Source organism: Perognathus longimembris, chromosome 14, assembly GCF_023159225.1.
Source record: "Perognathus longimembris pacificus isolate PPM17 chromosome 14, ASM2315922v1, whole genome shotgun sequence".
In the NCBI taxonomy this organism is placed as follows: Eukaryota; Metazoa; Chordata; class Mammalia; order Rodentia; family Heteromyidae; genus Perognathus; species Perognathus longimembris.
The window spans coordinates 42232415-42255583 of NC_063174.1; the positions used below are offsets into that span (position 1 = coordinate 42232415).

The 23169-nt window shown below is 43.8% G+C and overlaps 1 protein-coding gene across 1 annotated transcript in view; it reads left to right on the top strand.

Annotated features, from left to right (window-relative positions):
- Flvcr2 (FLVCR heme transporter 2) overlaps nucleotides 1–23169 on the top strand; it is a 56321-nt gene that overhangs the window by 23791 nt on the left and 9361 nt on the right. The window contains exons 2-5 of the mRNA XM_048362308.1: nucleotides 1750–1891; nucleotides 4713–4853; nucleotides 19517–19584; nucleotides 21076–21179. Of these exons, the coding sequence (XP_048218265.1) occupies nucleotides 1750–1891; nucleotides 4713–4853; nucleotides 19517–19584; nucleotides 21076–21179 (455 nt within the window). The remainder of the gene's footprint in view (nucleotides 1–1749; nucleotides 1892–4712; nucleotides 4854–19516; nucleotides 19585–21075; nucleotides 21180–23169) is intronic.

Consider the following 23169-nt stretch of genomic DNA (forward strand, 5'->3'; position numbering starts at 1 on the left):
TCGTATACATGAAGCCCTGGGTTCGATTCCTCAGCACCACATATATAGAAAAAGCCGGAAATGGCGCTGTGGCTCAAGTAGTAGAGTGCTAGCCTTGAGCAAAAAGAAGCCAGGGACAGTGCTCAGGCTCTGAGTCCAAGCCCCAGGACTGGCCAAAAAAAAAAAAAAAAAAGTCTAGTTGAGTACTTTTTTTTTGTTTTGGTGCCAGTCCTGGGGCTTCAACTCAGGGTCTAGGTGCTGTCCCTGAGATTCTTTGTCTCAAGGCTAGCCCTCTATCATTTGAGCCACAGTACTACTTCTGGCTTTTTCTGGGTTATTGGAGATGAGTCTTACAGACTTTCTTGCTCAGGCTGGCTTCAAACCGTGTTCTTCAGATCTCATCCTCCTGAGTAGGTAGGATGACAGGTGTGAGCCACTAGCACCTGGCTAGTTGAGCACTTTATATATAATAGGTAGTTTAATGATATGCTCCATCGTGAGCTGCCGAGGGATCCTACACTCAGCCTGTTTATGATTTCTGTAGATATTGCAGAGCCAGGAACCACTGGAAACTATCTTCAGAATTGGTAACTGGCAGGTGTACACCCCCATAAAGAGGTGGCAGGTTGGCAGTGGATGGGTGTTATGACAGTGTGGATGAAAAGCCTGCTGCATCTCCACCTTCAGTTCCTTTTCCAACTTAGCAGAGGAAGCGTGGGACTTCAGTGATGAGGACTGACTCGCCGTCCAGCAGCGTGAAGTCCAGAGCATGCCTGAGTTCACAAGTGCTTTACCACTTTCTGCTTTTGGATGGACTTTTGAGAGCTATCTCATAGCCAGGCACTGCCAAATCCAAGCATTTCTGATCTCAGACACACCCAGGTCATGTTAATCTGCCAGGCTTCTGGAATTTGGACCTCCATTCTGAAATTAGGTGCTTTGGTTGGTTGGGGTGTGTGTGTGTGTGTGTGTGTGTGTGTGTGTGTGTGTGTGTGTGTGTGTGTGTGTGTATTCATGCAGGAGACGCTTTGGCAATTGCTAAGTCATTCACACAATGAACTGAAGCTTTGGTGTTTGTGAATATGGTGACAACTTTCGGTTTCCAGTTCTTACTAAAGGCACTTTCTTGTGATTATCTTTGAGATGGACCCTTACTTCCAGGTCAACAGATCAGTGAAAGTAAATATTTAAATAGCACAAGAAAAAAGAAAATCAAGCCAGGTGCCAGTGGCTCAGGACTATAATCCTAACTACACAGGAGGATGAGATCTGAGGATCACTGTTTAAAGCCAGCCCTGGCAGGAAAGTCTGTAAGCCTCTGACCTCCAATTAACCACCAAAAAAAACTGGAGTTATAGCTCAAAGTGGAAGAATGCTAGCCTTGAGTGATAAAGCTCAGGGACAGTGCCCAGGCCCTGAGTTCAAGCCCCAGGATTGACCAAAAATAATAATAATAAAAAAAGTTACTTTACTCTATGTATGTATAGAAACCATTGCACATTGGTTTGTACTAGAGAGGAGTCGGTTTGCGATGAGAATACTTCCCTCTAACTTTTCCCATAGTGGTTAATAGTAAGACAGAATATATGAGTCAAGTGATCAACCAAAAGAAAGATTTCTCCAGTGTCTCAAAGTAAGGAAATGATCTTCATTTAGGCTTTAGGAAAGATTGGAAATTGGGAATGCTCTTGCTTGTTAAGAATCTCTTTAAATGTATATTGTTTACCTCTTGACCATCAGTAACTGATTGATTGTGTCTGTCTCCTATAGCTTGGAATTGCGATTGGGTTCTTGGTCCCTCCTATTTTGGTACCCAACATCAGTGACCAGGACAAGCTTGCCTACCACATCAGCATCATGTTCTACATGATAGGAGGTGTGGCCACTCTCCTTTTCATCCTTGTCATCATCGGTAAGGTCATCAGTAGACTGCAGGGAGGGTGCAGGGAGGTTCTGCACACTTTGGTGGCAGCCTTGTGAATAATAGGTCCCTAAATTACCATGGATATGTACAGACACTGGAAGCCAAGATTTTTGTGGTCTTTGATTGTTTTTACCTGAGCTCTTGTCCCCAGTGCAGTGCTAGCTGGCCTGTGCACAATGTCAGTTCCTCATAAAGGTTCTCTAATTCCCCTTCACCAGACCAATTGCCAGGGCTCTTGATATTGCTCAATGGAGAGTATAGTGTTCAGGCACTGTCTAGGTCTCAATAGGACTCATCTAGGTCTCAGTAACTTCACAAGTGAGGTACTGGTATCAGTCCCACTTAGGAGCAGAACATGAGGGAAGTCAAATAAGTACTTTGCCAGGTGCTGGTGGCTCATGCCTGCAATCCTAGATACTCAGATCTGAGAATTATACTTTAAAGCCAGCTTGGTTTGAAACATCTGTGAGACTTTATATCCAATTAGCCAGAAAAAAAAGTTAGATATGGAATGGGGTTCAAGTGGTAGAGATCCAGCTTTGAGTAAAAAGACCAAGCAGGAATGGTGAGGCCCTGAGTTCAAGCCCTAATACCAGCACACATACACACACAGACACAGACACAGAGTAAATAAGTGAATAAGTTCTTCAAGATTACATAGCTAATAAGTGGTAGAGATTAGAGCCAAATCTAAGTTAGTTTAACTCCATACTATAAAAAGCTACAAGATAAACAGAAGCTGATCTACAAACACTAGTTATCTCAGAGGTTAATCTGAGAATGTTTCAGGACCACATTTCTTTAATGCTTTTTAAAAAATTATGAGTAATTTATACTTATTATGAAAAAAATCTAGAAAATACAAAATATAAATAAGGGAAATGGACTTTAACTTGTCCTTGTAAGTTAATTACAATAGCCAACCTCGAATAACTGCAATTAACATTTTATATGCACGTCCATTTAATCACTGATGTATGTGATTAGCAAAATTTTATGTGTTCTAGCCTTGATGGCTCATGCTTGTAATCTTAGTACTGGAGAGGCTGAGGCAGGAGAATCATGAGTTCAAGGACAATCTAAGCTATAGAATGAGACCCTGCCTCACAAGCAAACAAAAACCCCCCAAATAAGTGCAGAATTTTGCTTTCTGTTTTCATCTATGTGATGTTTTGTGGGGTGTAATAAAAGTCACAAGGAGAAAAGTAGAGGTGGTTTTTTTTTTTGCCAGTTAGTCACTTGTCTAAAGGTTAACCAATTTTCTTCCTAATGCCTGCAAGTTCCATCTCATGTGTTAAAGGTTTCATTCCTGACTGCTGGCTCACCTCCTAATCAGGCAGTTCTGTAACTGTGGATCTCATTCCACCCTCTTCCCTGCCTGGATCCAGGAGGAGAAAGGGCTGCTAGGTGGCTTTGCAGAGCTGGCAGAATGGCTTAGACAGAAGCCTGGGTACTCCAGGGAAGGGGAAGAGGCAGGGGGTAAAGGATGCAAGCAGAGGGCTCTCCACCTGCATAGCTCTGCATTCTGTGTTTGTACCAGATGAGGGCCTGATTCTTTGCAACTGAAATCCTGGCTGGCAGGGCAATGCTATGTTTGGGCATTTTATTACCAAGCACAAAGAATGGAGAATGCTATCTGCATCCTGCTTTGTGGGTTCCAAATCCTTGAAACAAAATCTGTGGGTGCAGGAACAAGGCACCTGCTTGCCTTGCTTGCTTTCTTCATGATAGAAGGGGAGGCAGCCAGGAAAGACAATGGGTAAGAGGTTCAGGGGGAAGGAGGTGGTAGGTCTATTTGTGCAGGAGGAGGAAGCAGGGCTCTGAAGTTAGGGCTGGGGTGTTTTCTGGGTGGGAAGGGGGCCCTTTGATCTCTTGAGAGCATAAATCTCATTTCCACAATTTCCTTTAACTGGAAACAGTCTGTTGACTGGCCGGAAGGTTTCTTAAACAAGGAGGCTATGTGATGCCTTAGACTCCATCACTCCATCAAGGATCTAGATTGGTCCAATAACTGGTCCAATAATTGGCCAAAAAGTAGTTGCGAACTGAACAGCACTGTACAGTCAAGATGATCGATGGTAGCAGACATACTGAAACTTGAATATAAACAAAGTGTTATCCTGGTCTTCTCTCCACCAGCCCTTCATAGCAGAGAGCCCACTCCTAGAGGAACATGGCCAACTTGTCTCTTTCAGGAGACAGATAACTGATTCCCAGTTGGTGAAACTAGAAATGGACTCTAGATATGTTTTCCTGTACAAGATCATTTCTTTCACTTACTCAGGGAATAGTTTTTGGCGGGTATGTGCCAGGCTCTGTGCCAAGTATGGGCACCACACAGTCTTGTCCCCTTTTTGAGGAGTTCTGAAGCTAAACCATTCATTCACTGGACGTACAGACTGCCAAATGTTGCTATTGTGTTTGTTTAAGTTTTCCAGTGATCTGGGCTGTTTTCTGTTGGCCATTAGGGGACACTTTGATCTTTGAACATTGTATGGGAGGCCCAGTGATTTCCACCTTTCAGAGGTCATGAACGGAGCGTGAGTTCAGGCCAAGTATGGACTATAGTAGTTAAGCCCTTCCCCCCAAACCAAACAAAACCCAGAAAGGAATCAAAGGAGCAGGTGCTAAGCCTGAGACAGTGGGAAGTGGCTTCAGGGGAGTGGAGAGGGAAGATGCCATTAGAGAATGAACATTTCCTCTAGCAGTGTCCACTTCTTTCTGCATGAAGTGACTCCTGTCTGCTTGGAGCCAGCACTGCTAGTGGGAGACTACGAGTTTGCACTCCTCTCTGTTTCTTTCCTTTCAGTGTTCAAGGAGAAGCCTAAGTATCCCCCCAGCAGAGCCCAATCCCTGAGCTATGCCTTGTCATCTCCTGACGCTTCATACTTACGTGCTATCATCCGGCTCTTCAAAAACCTCAACTTTGTGCTGCTTGTCATCACCTATGGTAAGTGTGGGGGTGCCCAGTGGTTCCCATGGACTGGGAACAAGAGATGAGAGGCTTAATGTGTCTCTGGATCTCACTTGCCCCAAATCCTGTGTCTATAGGAGTTGTACAGGGTTTCCTAGGAAACTTGCTCTGCCTGAGAGCCTGTGTACATGCTATATAAAATCCACTCTAGAAAAGCGTTTTCTTTCCATGTCAGGTTATCTGACAAATGTCACTTGGTCCTCTGATGCTCATGCCATTGTTATTTCTGAAAAGCAGGAGCAGGTGATGTTTATCAACTCTCAGCACCCATGTGCAGTAAATACTGTACTTATCCCCATTTAACAGATGAGGAAACTGAAACTCAGAGAAACTAGCTAACTAGATCAAAATCATATAAATGTCAAATCCAGATTAAGTTAACCTTCCTTCCTTCTTTCCTTCCTTCCTTCTTTCCTTCCTTCCTTCCTTCCTTCCTTCCTTCCTTCCTTCCTTCCTTCCTTCCTTCCTTCCTTCCTTCCTTCCTTTATTTGACAGAGTCTTACTTTGTTTACTTTGAGTCTTACTTTGAGTCTGTCCCACCAGGCTGGTCTCCTATACTTAAATAATCCTCCCAAGTCAGTCTTCTGCGTAGCTGGACTACAGATATGCACCATCATCCTAGTTACAAGGCCTAGATTTGTTGACCTCATCTTTGTTAGGCAAGAACTCAACTATCTGAGCATTGCCCCGAGTACTTTTTGCTTCTTTAAAAAGTTTATTTTTCCTGTAATGGTCTTGGCCTCAGGGCTGGCCTCAGATAAAAGCCACCTACCTACCTTCACTACCCCCATAGCATACTCCCATAATTGGTGCATATGACCAACCCCAAAGCTTGAATGTCTACATTTTTGGGATTTGATCTCAGAGCCTCACACCCTTGCTTACTCTTCACACTTTGCCTACTCAGCTACCACTCTGTAACATGAACCACACTACTAGCCCAGCTTTTTCTTGATTATTCTGGAGATGGAATTTCATGGACTTTTCTGTCTGGGCTGACCTTGATCCTCCAGATCTCAGCTTCCTGAATAGCTAGGATTACAGGTATGAGTCACTGTTGGCTCTGGTCTCCAAAGCATTCTATGTTTAGTCTGAGATATACCTATTCCAGAACTACCTATATATTCATGAGAGCTATGCCTAGGGTTAAAAGTTAGGTTTATCAGTGGCCTTTACCTTAAAATGCTTATCTGTGGAGGTTCTAGATAAGAGAAGCTAAAATCCTGGTTGAGAAACCTTCCTAACTTGTTCAGGCATATACCAAAGTTAGAGGACCTCTCATCTAGATTGTCCAGATTAGCCTTAGAAGTTCAAATCCTTCTCTTTCCCCACCCCAACAAGAAAGGAAAGGAACAGAAGGAAAGAAAGAAAGAGGTGATATAGACAGTCATTTAAATTGACATAGTCCTCAACTAGGAAAATATTTATGAGCCTCTGGAAGAGTTTGACTCTGTAGTACATAGATAGGATTTATTACCACCTTATCTCAAAAGGCCTGCAATTGCCTCAGTGAAAGAGTGAGCTAAACTAAGTTGGATATTTGCATTATAGCCAGAGAATAACAAGTCTAATTTCCATGGTAGAAAATTAACAAAGGAAATGATTCTTACCCTAATCACAGATTTGAAAGTATCTCTTATTAAACCATTATTCTGTATCAGGCATCATATTATGTGCCTCACATAAATAATCTCATTTGACCTTCCTTCCTTCTTTCCTTCCTTCCTTCCTTCCTTCCTTCCTTCCTTCCTTCCTTCCTTCCTTCCTTCCTTCCTTCTTCCTTCCTTCCTTTCTTTCTTTTCCTTTGGCTAGTCGTGGGGCTTGGACCCAGGGCCTGAGTACTGTCCCTGGCTTCTTCTTTTTTTTTTGCTATTGAACCCAGGGCTTCATGTATACGAGGCAAGCACTCTTACCACTAGGCCATATCCCCAGCCCCACTTTTTTTTTGGTTGGGTGGTAGGGCTTGAACTCTGGGCCGAGGCACTGTCCTTGAGCTCTTCAGCTCAAGGCTCTACCAATTGAGCTATAGGGCAACTTCCAGTTTTTTGGTGGTTAATTAGAGATAAGAGTCTCATGGACTTTCCTGCCTGAGTGGGCATTGAGCTGTGATCCTCAGATCTCGACCTCCTGAGTAGCTAAGAGTACAGGCATGAGCCACCAGTGCCAGCCTCTTTTCATTTTTCAAAAGAAACTTTGGATAATATTTTTCTAATTCCTTTTTTCTTTTTCTGGCCTGAGAAACAGAGGCTGAGAGATTTGCCTGTAATGGGGGAGCTACCAAGAAATGGAGGTGTTTTAGATAAATCTGACAGAGGCAAAGCCCAGTTTTTTAACCACTACACCATTTTATACAGTGAGGAGACTCTTGGAGACAGAATCAGGGCCTTTTGTTTGCCCCACTTGCCTGACTTTTCCTTTGGTCTAGCTTTAGGGAAGTATGTCCTTCCTTAAACTCTGTCCTCTAGACTGTTACCCGGAAGCTCATTACCTTTGACCAGAGGGTCTGGAGTTCCAGGGTCTGGGGAAACCATTCATCTCTGGGGTTTGACCATGGTGAGGTTTTGGTTACAGTGTATCTAAGTTTTAATGGTCTTATACAGGTGGTAGTTGGTGCATAATCCAGTGGAGAATACTTGCTTTCTTCTACAATTGCCTTTGCTCTAAATTACAGAAGCATAAGCAAACAACAACAAAGACTACCCACCAAGCTGGGCACTGGTGGCTCACACCTGTAATAATAGCTACTCAGGAGGCTGAGATCTGAGGATCATGGTTCAAAGCCAGCCTGGGTGGGAAAGCCCATGAAGACTTTTTTTTTGGCCAGTTCTGGGCCTTAGACTCAGGGCCTGAGCACTGTCCCTGGCTTCTTCCCACTCAAGGCTAGCACTCTGCCACTTGAGCCACAGCGCCACTTCTGGTAGTTTTCTATATATGTGGTGCTGGGGAATTGAACCCTGGACTTCATGTATACGAGGCAAGCACTTTTGCCACTAGGCCATATTCCCAGCCCATGAAGACTCTTATCTCCAATAAACTACTCGGAAAAAGCCTGAAGTAGCACTGTGGCTCAAGTGGTAGAATGCTAGCCTTGAGCAAAAGGAGCTCAGGGACAGCACCCAGGCTCTGAGTTCAAGCTCCAGGACTGGCCAAAGGAAAAAAACCAAAAACCTACCACCAACAAACAGCTTACTTTAAGGTCAACTAATCAGTCTGAAATTCTTTTTTTTTTTTTCAAATTTTTATTATCAAACTGATGTACAGAGAGGTTACAGTTTCATATGTTAGGCATTGGATACATTTCTTGTACTGTTTGTTACCTCGTCCCTTATTCTCCCCTCCCTCCTCCCCCTTTCCCTTTCCCCCCATGAGGTGTTCAGTTCACTTATACCAAACAGTTTTGCAAGTATTGCTTTTGTAGTTGTTTGTCTTTTTTTACCCTGTGTCTCTGGATTTTGGTATTCCCTTTCAATTTCCTAGTTCTAATACCAGTATACATGGTTTCCAATATACTCATATAAGATTACAGAGATAGTGTAGGTACAACCACAGGAAGGTGATACAAGAACATCATCAATAATAGAAGCTACAGATATACATGGGACGTTGAAAGTAGTTCAGTCTAAAATTCTTAATCATACCAGCCCTTTCCTCTGTGTTATCAGCTTTCTGTTGCTATGACAAAGTACATGAACGAATCAATGTAAAGGTAGAGAAGAGCTGGGAATATAGCATCCTTACTTAGCATGTGAATACCAGTGCCTCAAAAGAGAGACAGAGGGGAAAAACAAAGGAGGAAAGATTTACTTTGACTCATAGTTTCACAAGTTTCTGTCCATGGTTGGTTGATTGGCTCCATTGCTTTTGAGCCTTCACCATCCATGGTGGAGTAGCAGAAGCAAGAGGTGGAGCATGAGGAAGGAGGTGAGGGTTTCAGTATCCTGTGCAAGAGCACATCCCAATGACCTAACTTCCTCTCCTTAGGTTAATGCTTGAGTGTGTAACCTGTGCCAGTTGACTCATAAGGAATGGTCAATGACGATGCCATCTTTAACTATTCCATGACTCTCCTTCATCCAATACTCCCCACCTCCAGCAGGAACTAGTAATAATATTTCTTTCCATTAGAGCCCACAGAATGAAGTGAGAGCTTTTTAAAGTCAGTTGAGAGTCAACATATGCATAGCACATGCGGTTGCCTTGGTGAACTTATAACTTCCAACATTCTTTCTTTGGTCTGAACTGATTTCACCACGTGGAGAGTCACTCTCAATCAGGTGGTGGAATGTCTAGTATTGAAGGTAAAGCATTTTCAAAGTGGTTCTCTGAGCTGCAGAGCAAAGTGCTACCCAGAGCAAAGTGCGCTGATAGTAATCAAAGGCTTTGGAAGTAATCCAGGGTCTAAGAATTGAGAAATAAAATAAAGCCCATTCAGTCAAATTTGAATTTCCAGCCCAATATGCCTATAATTCCAGCACTGAAGTGGCTGAGGTAGGACAATTTTTTATTTATTTACTTATTTTTTTGCCAGTCCTACAGCTCGGATTCAGGGCCTGAGCACTGTCCCTGGTTTCTTTTTGCTCAAGGCTAGCACTCTACCACTTGCGTCACAGCGCTACTCCTGGCCTTTTCTGTTTATGTGGTGCTGAGGAATCGAATCCAGGGCTTTGTGCATGCTAGGCAAGCACTCTACCACATTCCCAGCCCCGGTAGGAGAATTTTGAATTCAAGGACAGCCTGGGTTTCAAAGCAAGACTGTGTCAAAAAAAAATAGAGACATATATATTTTAAATAAATAACAAATGCTTTCTAGTAGCAGTGTGTCCTTTGAAATATTTGGGGACAGATTTATACTTCGAAATAAAACCTTTCTATTATTTGAGGTTCAAATTGAACTAGGCATATGGTTTGGCTTGGCTTTCTGTTTTCCCTAAATCTAGTAAGGAAACTTAAATAGGAGGAGATGCAAAGACTGGGCTCATGCTAGATGTTGCCAAAACATAGCCTGCTGAGTGTCCTACCTTGTCCACCACGTTTGCCAATGCAGGAAGACTTGAGGCTGGAGCTAGGCCTTCTACAAGTGGCTGGGGAAGGGCAAGGCCCTGTGTATTAGGAGAAGAGATGAAAGAAGAGTCCTCCTCTGGCTACCTTTTCTTTGTGAATAGCTCTTCTAATCTGTCATCAGTGGTGTAACAACTTTATATTTGAAAGGCTTCTCTTCTAGAGAATGTCTTCAAATGAGGTACTTTTCTATGTTATCCTCCTCTTTGTCAGCTGCGTTCCTGAACAAGGAACTCTTCAGGCCTCCTAAGCCTCTCCAGAGGTTCTTTGCCCTGCATCCCTCCAGTGCTTTATCATTGTTCCACCCTCATGGGTCCCAGGAGGGATTTCGGTGGCCCCCCTCTAAGATCCTGCCTGAAGAATGTGTTTTCAATCCTATTAGACATTCCTTGGAACTTTGCTGGCCTTTTAAAGCAAATGTTTTCACTGGGTGCAGGTGGCTCATGCCTAGAATCCTAGCTACTGCAGAGGGCTGAGATCTGAGGATCATTGTTCTAAGCTAGCCCACACAGGAAAGTCCATGAGACTCTTCTCTCCAATTAACCAGCAAAAAGCCAGTGGAGCTATGGCTCTAAAGTGCTGTTGAGCAAAAAAGCTTAGGGGCAATTCCAAACTCTGAGTTCAAGCTTCCCTTGGTCTCTCAGAGTCCTGAAAGTACTGTTGATAATGCTTTCTGCTCAGTCCTCCTAAATATTGTCCTTCAGATTCCTATGGATTCTGTTCAGTTTGTTCATCCTAGTTAGAGCCCCACACTGTGTAGAGCTGTTCTACCTGAAACCTAAGCTCCACTTGAAACATCCCAGACAGGGTCAGGCCAGGCCAAGGGAGGAGCTAGATGGGCAAGAAAGGGTAGGAGGCTGTTTTCTGCCTTCTCTTTCCACATTCCAGGCCACCCACCCCCTTTCTCAGGAGTGTCTGAACTCAGGAATGGAATTCTAAGTGGCCTAGTATATCATCAGTAGAGTATACCTGCTAAGATGTTGAGAGTCTCAGAGTAGGTCACCAACTAAGTGCTCTGTAGGGTAATATATTTCACACATCACCCAACAGGTTTGTTGGCTCATTGTGGCCCTGTGCTGCTCAGAAGGCTGCACTGAGCTCAACCTTGTTGCACCTGTGGGGTGATCTGCCTAGAGAGGCTGGAACTGAAAGAATTGCCCAGACTTGGGGAAATAACTGTCTTGAGAGTCAACTTTTTGAACTTTTGTAAGCAGAAAAATTAAGATCAAGCACTCCAGAATCATCTGGGATTGGGTTCAAATCTAGCCTCCTCATTCAGTGCCTAAGTGCAGTGCGAATGTGAAGGAATTTTTTTTTTTTGGCCAGTTGTGAGGCTTGAATTCAGGGCCTGGGCACTGTTCCTGTGCTTCTTTTGTACTCTGCCACTTAAGCCACAGCGCCACTTCTGGCCTTTTCTGTTTAAGTGGTACTGAGGAATTGAACCTAAGGCTTCATGCATGCTAGGCAAGTACTCTACCACTAAGCCACATTCCCAGTCCAGGAAACATTCTTATCCTTTTAAGAATTCTTATCTGTATAAGAATTGGACCTTCACTTAACTTTGTATTTTGTTTCCCAGAAAACCTGATGCAGTGACATATGATAAACTACATTTGGGCAACCATGCTTATGATAAAAATGGCTTCTTGTGATACAAATAGACAGAATGACCTAGTCTTTTCTGGTGGGAAGCCCTTCTCTGTGCTTTCCTGAGTACAATGATTCTTTTGACTGGCCTGCCCCTCCTGGGGACCTTGGCAGCTGAGGCCTAGGGAGTTGTTACAAGCCGGCAGTGGCTCTGGTGAGTCATTAAACCAGAATGGTTGCTGTACTCACCCTTCCTTGTACCGTAGCAAAATCTTGGTGGCCAAAGAGAAGAGCTTTTGGACACCTGTGTGGCTTGGAACTCCATGGACTGCTTTGACTGGAAAGGAACTCTTGAGGCTGCTGTGTGCACAAGCTATGTCTTGCACCAGCCTACACGAATGTCAAGTGTGCCCAGGGTGGTGCTGTGGGCCTTGTTTGGTTAGAAATAAAGGACCCTTGGTGGACATTCTGGAGTAACTGTGCTTGATTTTAATCATGTACATTTTGTCTCACCTATACTGTCTACCTTCTAGGTAGTTAAAGCCATCGTAATGGGCTTAGAACAGTGTCCAGGAGTACCTAAGTGTGTCCCGCTGCTGCCTCCACTACCATCACCATCATCATCATCAAAGGAAGGCCAGGAGGTCCTTTCTCTCTTGAATCAATCTTAGTATCACCATAGAGACCAACTCATTATATTTCTTTGGACAAGTCACTATATTTCTTTTTTTTTTTTTTTTTTTTTTTTTTTTTTTTTTTATTTATTTATTTTTTTTTTAATTATCAATTGAACATAAATTTTTTTTTTTTACAAGGTGCTGTGCAAAGAGGGTGCGGTTACATAGTAGGGCATTGTGTACATTTCTTGTGATATCTTACAACCTGTTTTCCCATCCCTTGTCTAGGTCAGGTAGACCCATATGCAGTATACAATGTATCAAGCACATATACAGTGTTCACAGACTTGGTCTCTACTGTCTCTCCATCTCCCTTTGTTAACAGTCATATATCAGGGAGATCATGCCCCTTTGTTTTCTGTGTTCTAGGCTTGTCTCACTCAACATTATTTGTTCGAGTTCTGACCATTTCCCTGCAAATAACAATATTTCACCATTCCTAATCGCTATGTAGTATTCCATTGTGTATAAGTACCATATTTTTTGGATCCATTCATCTGTGGAGGGGCATCTGGGTTGTTTCCAAATTTTGGCTATTGTGAATTGTGCTGCGATAAACATGGAAGTACAAATGTTCTTTTGATATCTTGGGTTTTGCTGTTTAGGATAGATGCCTAGGAGTGGTATGGCTGGGTCATAGGGTAGGTCTATATTGAGCTTTTTGAGAAACCTCCATACTGTTCTCCAAAGTGGCTGTACTAATTTGCACTCCCACCAACAATGGAGAAGGGTTCCTCTTTCCCCACAGCCCCTCCAGCATTTGTTGTTTCCTGAGTTCAGAGTATAGGCCATTCTAACTGGGGTGAGGTGGTATCTCAGGGTTGTTTTTATTTGCATTTCCTTTACTAGCAGGGATGTTGAGCATTTCCTCATGTGTTTCTTTGCCATTTTTATATCTTCTCTTGTGAAGTCTCTCTTTAGCTCTTTTGCCCATTTCCTAATAGGTTTATTGGGCTTGGAGGGGCTTAGTTTTTTGAGTTCTCTGTAGATGACAGATATCAGGCCTTTGTCTGTTGCTGTGCTGGTAAATATCCTTTCCCATATCGTTGGCTGTCTTTCTATTTTGGTGGCTATGACCTTAGCTGTGCAGAAACTTTTTAATTTGTAGTAGTCCCATTTGTTGAGTCTTTCCCCTATTTGTTGTGCGCCTGGGACTCTATTCAGGAAGTTCCTTCCTGTGCCTATAAGTTCTAGTGTCTTTCCTACTCTGTCCTTCAGTAGTTTCAAGGATTCAGGTCTGATGTTGAGGTCCTTGATCCATTTTGAGTTGATCTTGGTGCATGGTGATAGGCTTGGGTCTACTTTGAGTTTTCTGCATATGGCTGCCCAGTTCTCCCAGCACCAGTAGTTGAAGAGGCTATGTTTATTCCATTGTATGTCTTTAGCTCCTTTGTCGAATATCAGTTGGCTGTAAGAGTGCGGTTTTATTTCTGGGTCTTCAATTCTAATCCACTGGTCTTCCGATCTGTTTTTATACCAATACCATGCTGTTTTTGTTATGATGGCCTTGTAGTAGAGCTTGAAGTCTGGTATGGTGATACCTCCTGCACTATGTTTTTTGCCTAGAATTGCTTTGGCTATTCTAGGTTTTTTGCTGTTCCATATGAACTTATGGATTGGTTTCTCTATTTCAGTGAAGAATGTGGCTGGGATTTTGATAGGTATTGCATTGAATTTGTATAACAATTTGGGCAGTATGGCCATTTTCACTATATTGATTCTGCCTACCCATGAGCATGGGAGGTCTTTCCATCTCCTTGTGTCTTCTTTGATTTCCCTTATTAGATTTTTGTAGTTTTCATTGAATAGGTCCGTCACGTCCTTGGTTAAGTTGATCCCTAGGTACTTTATTCTTTTTTTGGCTACTGTAAATGGAATCGTTTCCATAATTTCCTTTTCTGTTTGTCTATTGCTGGTGTACAGAAAAGCTGCTGACTTTTGTGGATTGATTTTGTATCCTGCTACTTTGCCAAATTGGTTTATTAGATGTAGGAGTTTGGGTACTGAGTTTTTTGGGTCCTTGAGATATAAGATCATGTCGTCTGCGAATAGGGATAACTTGATTTCTTCCTTGCCGATGTGGATCCCTTTGATGTCCTCCTCTTGCCTTATTGCTATGGCTAGGGATTCCAGTACTATGTTGAACAGAAGTGGGGAGAGTGGGCATCCTTGTCTTGTTCCTGTGTTTAGGGGGAATGATTTAAGTTTCTCTCCATTTAATATGATATTAGCAGTTGGTCTGTTGTATATGGCTTTTATTGTTTTGAGGAATGTTCCATCTATTCCTGTTCTCTCCAAAGCTTTTAATAGGTATGGATGTTGTATTTTGTCAAAGGCTTTTTGGGCATCGACTGAGATAACAATGTGATTCTTGATTTTAGTTCTGTTTATGTGGTGAATTACATTGATTGATTTACGGATGTTGAACCATCCTTGTGACTGAGGGATGAAGCCTACTTGGTCATGATGTATGATATTCTTGATCACTTTCTGGATCCTGTTAGCTAATATTTTATTGAGGAGCTTTGCATCTGTGTTCATTAGTGATATTGGTCTGTAGTTCTCTTTTTTTGTTGGATCTTTGCCTGGTTTGGGGATGAGTATGATATTAGCTTCGTAGAATGAGTTCGGGATTTTTCCCTCCGTTTCTATTTCGCGGAAGAGTTTGAGGAGTATTGGAATTAGCTCCTCACTAAAGGTTTTGTAGAATTCATTGGTGAATCCATCTGGGCCTGGGCTTTTCTTAGTAGGGAGGTTCTTGATTACCTCCTGTATCTCACCGTAAGTTATTGGTTTATTTAGTTGATTTATTTCTTCTTGGTTCAGTTTGGGCAGTTTGTACTTCTCTAAGAATTGATCCATTTCTGTAAAATTATTGTTTTTTGTTGAGTAGAGGTTTTGGAAATAGCTCCTTATGATTGTTTGAATATCGTGTGTATTTGTTGTAATTTTTCCTGTGGAGTCCCTGATTTTACGTATATGAGTCTCTTCTCTTCTTTTTTTTGTGAGTCTTGCAAGGGGTCTGTCAATTTTGTTTATTTTCTCAAAGAACCAGCTTTTAGTCTTATTTATTTGTTGAATGGTCTTTCTATTTTCAATCAGATTTATCTCTTCTTTAATCTTTGTAATCTCTCCCCTCCTAGTCGTTTTAGATTCTGTCATTTCTTGTTTCTCCAGTTGTTTTAGTTTCATCGTGAGGGTATTCACCTGCTCTGCTTCCATTCTTTTAATGTGGGTACTGAGTGCAATGATCTTGCCCCTCAGTACTGCCTTAGCTGTGTCCCATAGGTTTCTTTGTGATGTGTTTTCTTTGTCATTGTGGCTTATGAATTCGTTGATTTCATCTTTAATTTGATCTGTGGCCCAAGTGTTGGATAGCAGCGTGGGGTTTAGCCTCCAAGAGTGTGTATAGGCTCTGTGGTATCCTTTGTTGTTGAGGGTTACCTTTAATCCACTGTGATCAGATATAATACATGGGATGATGTCAATTCTTTTGTATTTGCTGAGGTTCTTTGTGTGGGCTATGACGTGGTCTATTTTGGAATATGATCCATGGGCTGCTGAAAAGAAGGTGTATTGGGTCTCTGTAGGGTGGAAGGTTCTATATAGGTCTGTTAGATCCATTTGGGCAATGGTGTTATTTAGGTCCTCAGCTCCCTTACTAATCCTCTGGGTGTTGGATCTGTCTCTTGGAGAGAGAGGAGTATTAAAGTCACCCACTATGATTGTGTTTGCATCTATCTTGCTCTGTAATTCTGTGAGAATTTGCTTGACATATGTCGGGCCTCTTTTGTTCGGTGAGTATACATTTATCACCGTGATGTCTTGATTCTGGATTTTTCCTTGTATCAATATGTAGTGTCCTTCTTTGTCTTTTTGAGTGGACTTTAAAGAGAAATCCAGCTTGTCTGAGATCAGGATGGCTACACCTGCCGTTTTGGTGGGTGCATTTGCTTGGTAGATCTTGCTCCATCCTTTCATTCGAAGCCTGTTTTTGTCCCTTGCTGTAAGGTGGGTCTCTTGTAGACAACAGATGTCAACTTTTTGCTTGCGGATCCATTCTGCCAGTCTGCTCCTCTTGATCGGGGAGTTTAAGCCATTTATATTTAAAGAGATCAAGGATAAGGGTGTTTTTTCTCCTTCCATTTTCTTGTTGGGCTGTTTTTTCCTGTTGTTTTTTTTTTTTTCTTCTTGTCTTTAGTGAGCTTGTGTTTCTGCTGGACTTTGGCTATTGAAGTTTCTTTCTGAATCTGTCTGTGTGTCTTTTACGATCTCTGTTGGGTGGGCTTCCCCTCTTAATATTCGCTGTAGGGCTGGTTTTTTATTCACATACTCCTTTAGCTCCTCTTTGGTGTGGAAAGATCTGGTTCTCCCTTCGAATGTGAACTCCAGTTTCGCTGGATATTTGATCCGAGGTTGTAAATTGTTATTCTGAAGTACTTGGATGGTGTTCTTCCACTCACTTCGAGCTTGGTAAGTTTGTGTGGATAAGTCGGATGTTATTCGAATCCTCTTCCCATTGAAAAAAGTTTCCTTCTTCGCTTTGGCTGAATTCAGAATTTGCTCTTTAATCTTGAGGTCTGTAGTCTTGAATATTATGTGCCTTGGGGTGGTTTTCCTGGGGTCTGGCCTGCCAGGTGTCCTATAGGCTTCGGTTACCTGGATGGGGTCCCCTGTGAGATTGGGGAAGTTTTCTGCAATAACTTTATTGAGAACATGATTAAGCCCTCTGCTCTGATATTCGGCTCCTTCTTCTATTCCAATTATACGCAGATTATATCTCTTGTCTTTGTCCATTAGTTCCTGGAGTAATCTTCCCTGAAGCTTCACCTTTTCTTGGAGTGTGGTCATTTTCTGGTTGTTGTCAGCTGCTTCATCGTCCAGGCGAGAGATTCTGGATTCCATATGGTCCACTCTTTGTGTTATGGTTTCAATTGCGGAGTTTATGGATGTCAGAGAGCTATTCATGGTTGTCATATCAGCTCTGATCGTGGAAATTTCTTCCTTTAAAGAGTTGTATTTTAAATCTATTTTTTCATGCATTTCAATTCTCAGGGTGTGGAGATTTTCTTTAAAGGCGGCTTGCATTATATCCATTTTTGCTTCCATTTCTTTAAACGAGGCTTGCATTGTATCCAGTTTTGCTTCCATTTCTTTCTTGGCTTCCTGGGTGTCCTTCCAGATTTCCGCTCTAAACTCCTGGAATTGTTTTCTGATTTCATTTCTGACGGTTTCGATCATTCCTGTTAACATGTCCTCATTTGCTTTTTTATTCTCCATCTCCTCTCCAGTCGTGCTGCTTTTTGGAGCTGGCGAGTTGGCTTGTCCTTTGATGAACTGAGTTATGTTTCTTTGTGATTTGCGCATCTGGAAGTCTGTGTAGTTCTTCCCTCCCTTCTGTGTAGGCGTGTCTGCGTCAGCAGGTGCTGTCGCTGTGGCCCCGCCCACCAGTGCAGGGCACGCCTATCAGAGCGGGCGCTTTCGCCGGGGCCCCGCCCTCCTGTGCACTGTGAGTCCCCTACAACAGGCACTTAAGTGGGGTCTGCCTCCCAGAGCGAGCCCTGGGTTGTTGGGTTGTGCTTGCGCCCTCCCGCGAGTCCGTTGGGGGGGGGGAAGCAGTATGTGTGGGGCCCAGTGGGATCGACTGTCCGGGTGTGGCTTGGCACCCTCAGACCTCGCCTCCGCTTCGAGGAGGGGGAACGAGATCAGGCTCAGGTGACCCTGCTGGGCTGGTATTGCCCACCAGCGCCTGTGATTTTAGTTGTAAGAGTCCGCAAGGTCTAGGCGCCTCGGGTGGGGCTTGCCCTGCCGGCCGTCCCTGGCCCCTGTTGGGAAGGGGACGGGGCCGGTTCTGCCAGTTCAGGAACCTTTGGGGGCTTGGGGCTGTTCCGCCCTTCCCCTGCTAGACTGGCTTCCCAGTGCCTGCTGGGAGCTTCCCGCCTGATTTGGGGAATCTTTGTTCCCACGGGAGTGGGGAGGGGGAGGGAGGGAGATATATCGTCTTTGTCGGGCTTGGGTCTCCCGTTGGGGGAAGGGATTATGGGGGACTCACTTTTGCTGCTTTGTGTGCGTGTCCCGCACCGCCGTTGGCCCTTCAGGGGTTGGCGAAGTGTCGTGGTGGCTCCCCCGTTCCCTCTTTCTGCCGCGCTGGGTTCCCTTGTCCGAATCCGGTGTGGACCCGAACTTCTCGTCGCTGCTGGGTGTGTCTTGGTCCGCACCCTGCTTTGTGTCCGTGGGGTCTCCCGCTATATGGATTCTGCGCTCCTGGCAACCTGTCTGCCGATCGCCGGGTTTCCCTTTCCCAGCCTGACCCTGTTTGGGCCAGGGCCGGCTGGTGGGGGGAGGGTGCCCCGATTAATCTCCGGCTCCGTGTAGGTTTTCGGTTCTTCTTTTTTGCTCCTTTTTGTTTTCCTGCGTTTCTCCACTGCTTCTGGATGCTGGTTTTGCTGGGTTCTTGGTGGAGTGTTGGGTGTTGGAGTTCCCAGCTCGCTATTCAGTTGGTGCGAGTCGGGGTGCCTCCCTATTGTCTCGGCGCCATCTTTCTCCTCTCCAATAAACTTTTGAAGAAAAAAAAAATCTGGAAGTGGAACTGTGGCTCAGGTGATAGAGCATTTGCCTTGAGCTCAAAAGCTCAGGGACGGTGCCCAGGCCCTGAGTTCAAGCTCCAGGACTGGTACACACACACACACACACACACACACACACACACACACACACACCACTATATTTCTTATTCCCTTAAGACACAGGTTCTATTTATTTGTTGAATGAATTGATGACGTAGGCATCAACTTAATGCTCTTTAGAGTGTTGTCTAATCCCACATAGCAGATCTGGTAGGGCATTGGATCAGAGAAGAAGTTGGTGGAGTGGTGAGCAAGGAGAGAAATGACTTAAAGGGGTAGTGGCATGAGGGGTCAGAGATCTGGAGCAGTAAAGAGGGTAAGGGGTCATTGAGACGAAGTAGAGGTTGATCACTTGGCCTACTGGCCCTAGAATCCGGCCAGAGGTTAAAAGAGGAATGTAGATAATTCTGACCTGGAACTACTATTCTACAGAGCCTATATTTCCAGGTTAGGTTAAAAGAATCAAAGGACAAAGGTGTGTGGCTAAGAAAAGGTTGATGTGGCTACTTCTGATTGTTTTGAAGGACTCTCTGGAGAAATTTGCAGAGTAGTTTCAGAGCTCCCTGCATTTCTCTTCTCCTGCGTGACAGCGAGGATGAGGATGTTTAGGCTCCCTAACTGCTGGAGGGGGATGGAATGAGCAATGGCACTAGGATAAGGCTGACTGTGATGTTGTTTCTCCCTCCTTCAGGTCTGAATGCAGGTGCTTTTTATGCCTTGTCCACTTTGCTGAATCAAATGGTGATCTCACACTACCCGGTAAGGGAGTTCCTTAAGCGTGCTGGGCCTGGTATAATAGGGTTTTACAACTCTGTCTCCACAGAAGCTGAGCTTGGAGTTCATCTTGGGTCCCCCCCAGTTCTAGGCAGCCTGGGATGGTGGTGTGCTGATGGGATGTGGAGGGAGGGGGCCCTGGGTTACCACCAGGGCTCTGGTGCTCCTAAGCGGTAATGGTGACATTGACAAGCTAGCTAGCATCTCTCTGCCGGCTTCTTTCTGCAAAAGAAGCATGATTATTTCTTGTAAGATTAGTTTTAGGAGTAAAGACTATTCACTAATTATATATATGATATATAGTATATGTATATTATATATGACATATATAATATAATGAAATAAGATCACATATATATAATATGCTACATGTTACACAGTATATATAATATACTATATGTTATATAGTATATGATAAAATAATATCTCCTGTATATCATACATAAATGCACATAATATATAGTATATATTATGTATCATATAAACTCATTATTTTATGTGGGCAATATTTAGTTTTGAACTCCTATAAGTTCACTGAAAACATTTAAAAAATATTTCCAGTAGCAGAGGTTGGGAAAGCAACAAGATACATCCTAGAGTCAGGAACAAGGAGGCCTGGCCCTCTTTTGCAATGTCTAGGGTCTCAAACTGACAGAGATGGAAGGCCACTAAGACTAAGTAATCCAGCCTTAGTGTTTGATAGGTCTGAGTTCATGTCCTAGCTGTACTTCATACGTGCCTGTGACCTTGGACCAGCCAGTGAATCTCACTGTGCTTCAGTTTCCTCATTATAAAATACAGACCGAGTGGCTCCTAACCTTATGGTGGCAGTGATGAGGTTACATGAGAAAAGGTTAAAGACTCTCAGGCATGGCCCTCACCTCATAAATGCTAAAATAGCTAGCTATTATATTCCCATTCCTCTTTGCACTGATTGTTCCAATTGCTTTCTCCAAACAATGATAAACAAGACACCAGAATTGCTGTAATGATAAATTTTTTAAAAAAATCAGAGCCAGGTACCGGTGGCTCATGCCCATAATCCTAGCTACTTAAGAGGTTGAGATCTGAGGATCACAGTTTGAAGCCAGCCGGTACAGGAAAGTCAGAGAGACTCTTACCTCTAATTGACCACAAAAAGTCAGAAGTGGAACTGTGGCTCTAGTGATAGAGTGCTAGCCTTGAACACAAAAGCTCTGGAACTGCCCATGCCCATAGTTTAAGTCATAGGACCTGCCAAAGGAAATATTTTTTTAATCTGTGTGAATGTGGTTCCTAAGTACAGATTAGATTCATCATGTACCCAATGTCCAGAGCCTGAACACAGCCAAGGTTACATTGTTGGCAATGTAACCTACTGTTGAAAGATTTTTCTCCCAGGCCCTCCCTCTCCTTCCTAGCCTTCTTGTCCTGATACTTTCTAAATGTGGCTGAAACTAGACGATCACGATGGGATGATCCTTGGGGTTTCCCCAGGGGCAAGAGGTGAATGCTGGGAGAATCGGCTTGACCATCATCATCGCAGGAATGCTTGGGGCTATGATCTCAGGTCTGTGGCTGGATAAAACCAAAACCTACAAGTAAGTAACTTTTGTTCTTGGGCTCAGAAGTAGGGACCCACTGTTTGGAATGACACACTCATTAGCAGCGCAGCTCAAAAGCTTTGGGTGTGGCAGCTGGAGGCAGTTCAAATGTAGCTTCTCAAGGCCTTGGTTTTCCTCAAGTATAAAGAGAGGGATAATAGACTCACTCTGTGGGGCCTTAGGAAGACTGGAGAGTGTAGACATGAAAACTAGCTCACCTTGGAGAAGGGGCAGAGGAGAGGAATAGGAAAATGAATGGGACTTTTGAGTGAACACCACAGGGAGGGGGAAGGGCTGAGGAAGAGAGTGAAAGCAGATAAATAGAGTTGAAGTTGTTTATTTGCAGGTGTGAAAATAGAACAATGGGGCTGGGAATGTGGCCTAGTAGTATAGTGCTCACCTCATATACATGAAGCCCTGGGTTTGATTCCCCAGCACCACATATATAGAAAATGGCCAGAAGTGGCGCTGTGGCTCAAGTGGCAGAGTGCTAGCCTTGAGCAAAAAGAAGCCAGGGACAGTGCTCAGGCCCTGAGTTCAAGCCCCAGGACTGGCAAAAAAAAACAACACAAAAACAAAACAAAACAAAATAGAACAATGGAACTTGTTGAAATGGTTTTAAAGAGGATAAGGGAGAGTGACAGAAAGGGTGAGGTTGATCAAGTTGCATTGTGTGTGGAAATGTCACCCCCAAATCCTCTTGTATAATGAATGTATGCTAATAAAGAAAAAGAAAATGAATATGAAACAAATCTCAGCTATTGGAAAGTTTGTAGATAGCTCCAAGAATGAGATAAGGTAGTGATTTCACTGTCCTGTTTCCTTGGCTCCCTGAGTTCCGGTAATATTGACCTGTGCTCATGTTTACAGTGTGAATTATCCTGTACTTGTTTCTAACTTGTTGGTAAATATCATGATATACTTTGGCCCTGAATGCCCAGTGCATTTCTAACAGCCCCAAAGCTCATTAAAAAGTTTCCATGTTATCCCAGCTACTTGGGAAGCAGTATGGTAGAGGTCTGAGGCCTACCTGAACTACAGGTGTAAGACCTTCATCTTAACCAAGAAGCTGGCTGTGAGCCCAGCTACAGAGAGACATAGATTAGGAGGATTGTGGTCAGAGGCTGGCCTCAGGCAAAAGCATGAGACCCTATCCATAAAACTAAAGGAACAAAGGGCTGTGTGTATGGCTCAAGTGGTAGCATGCCAGACAAGCACTATGTCAGTAAGCAAACTTCCAGCCTTGTCTTTCTCTTCTTGTGACTTTCCTGTGCTCCCCATGCCATAGGTACTCAATTAATACTGGCTGGTGGGGCAGCTGCCAGGATTATCCTCAGCTGGGGCAGAACTGCATTCTGGGCTGCTTTGTCAAGGCCTCCAAAGTTCCCAGTGTCTGGAGGTGACAGATAGTCACAGACCTGTTTCTAGCCACACAGACCTGCTTCTATGAGGCTCTGGTCAGACCAGGTCAAACTCCCACCATGGCTGTCCTAGTCAAAGGCCAGTTGAGCTCTCTCTTAGGGATGTGGCTGCCTGGTGGAACTTGGCTTGCCATCTCGTCTCTGCCATCTGCTAGTTGCTTGCTTTGGCCAGATGCAAGAGCAGTGAGAACTGGCCACCCACAGATTAGTGGACAGCAGCATCCCTTCTTCCAGGCTTGCTCTGCAGCAGGAGAAGGGAGGGGTTGGAATGTTGGTTGGGCTGGGATGTGGGCAGCCAGATGACTCAGATGAAATTACAAACAGAATGAAAGGCCTGGGAGGACACTTGCTCGGCCTACTTCAGAACTTAGGCATCAGTAGTTCTAAGTGAAGCTCAAGGTCCAATCCTATGGTCAGCGGCTTCCTTTCTTCCCAGGGCTCCTAGTTGTGTGTCCATTTTGGCTTGGGGGTTGGAAATTGTTGGTGAGGTCCATTTATCTTAGGCAGGGACTAGAAAGGTTTTCTAAACTGGTCAGTGGTTTCAAGTCAAGTAAATGTGGCAGAAA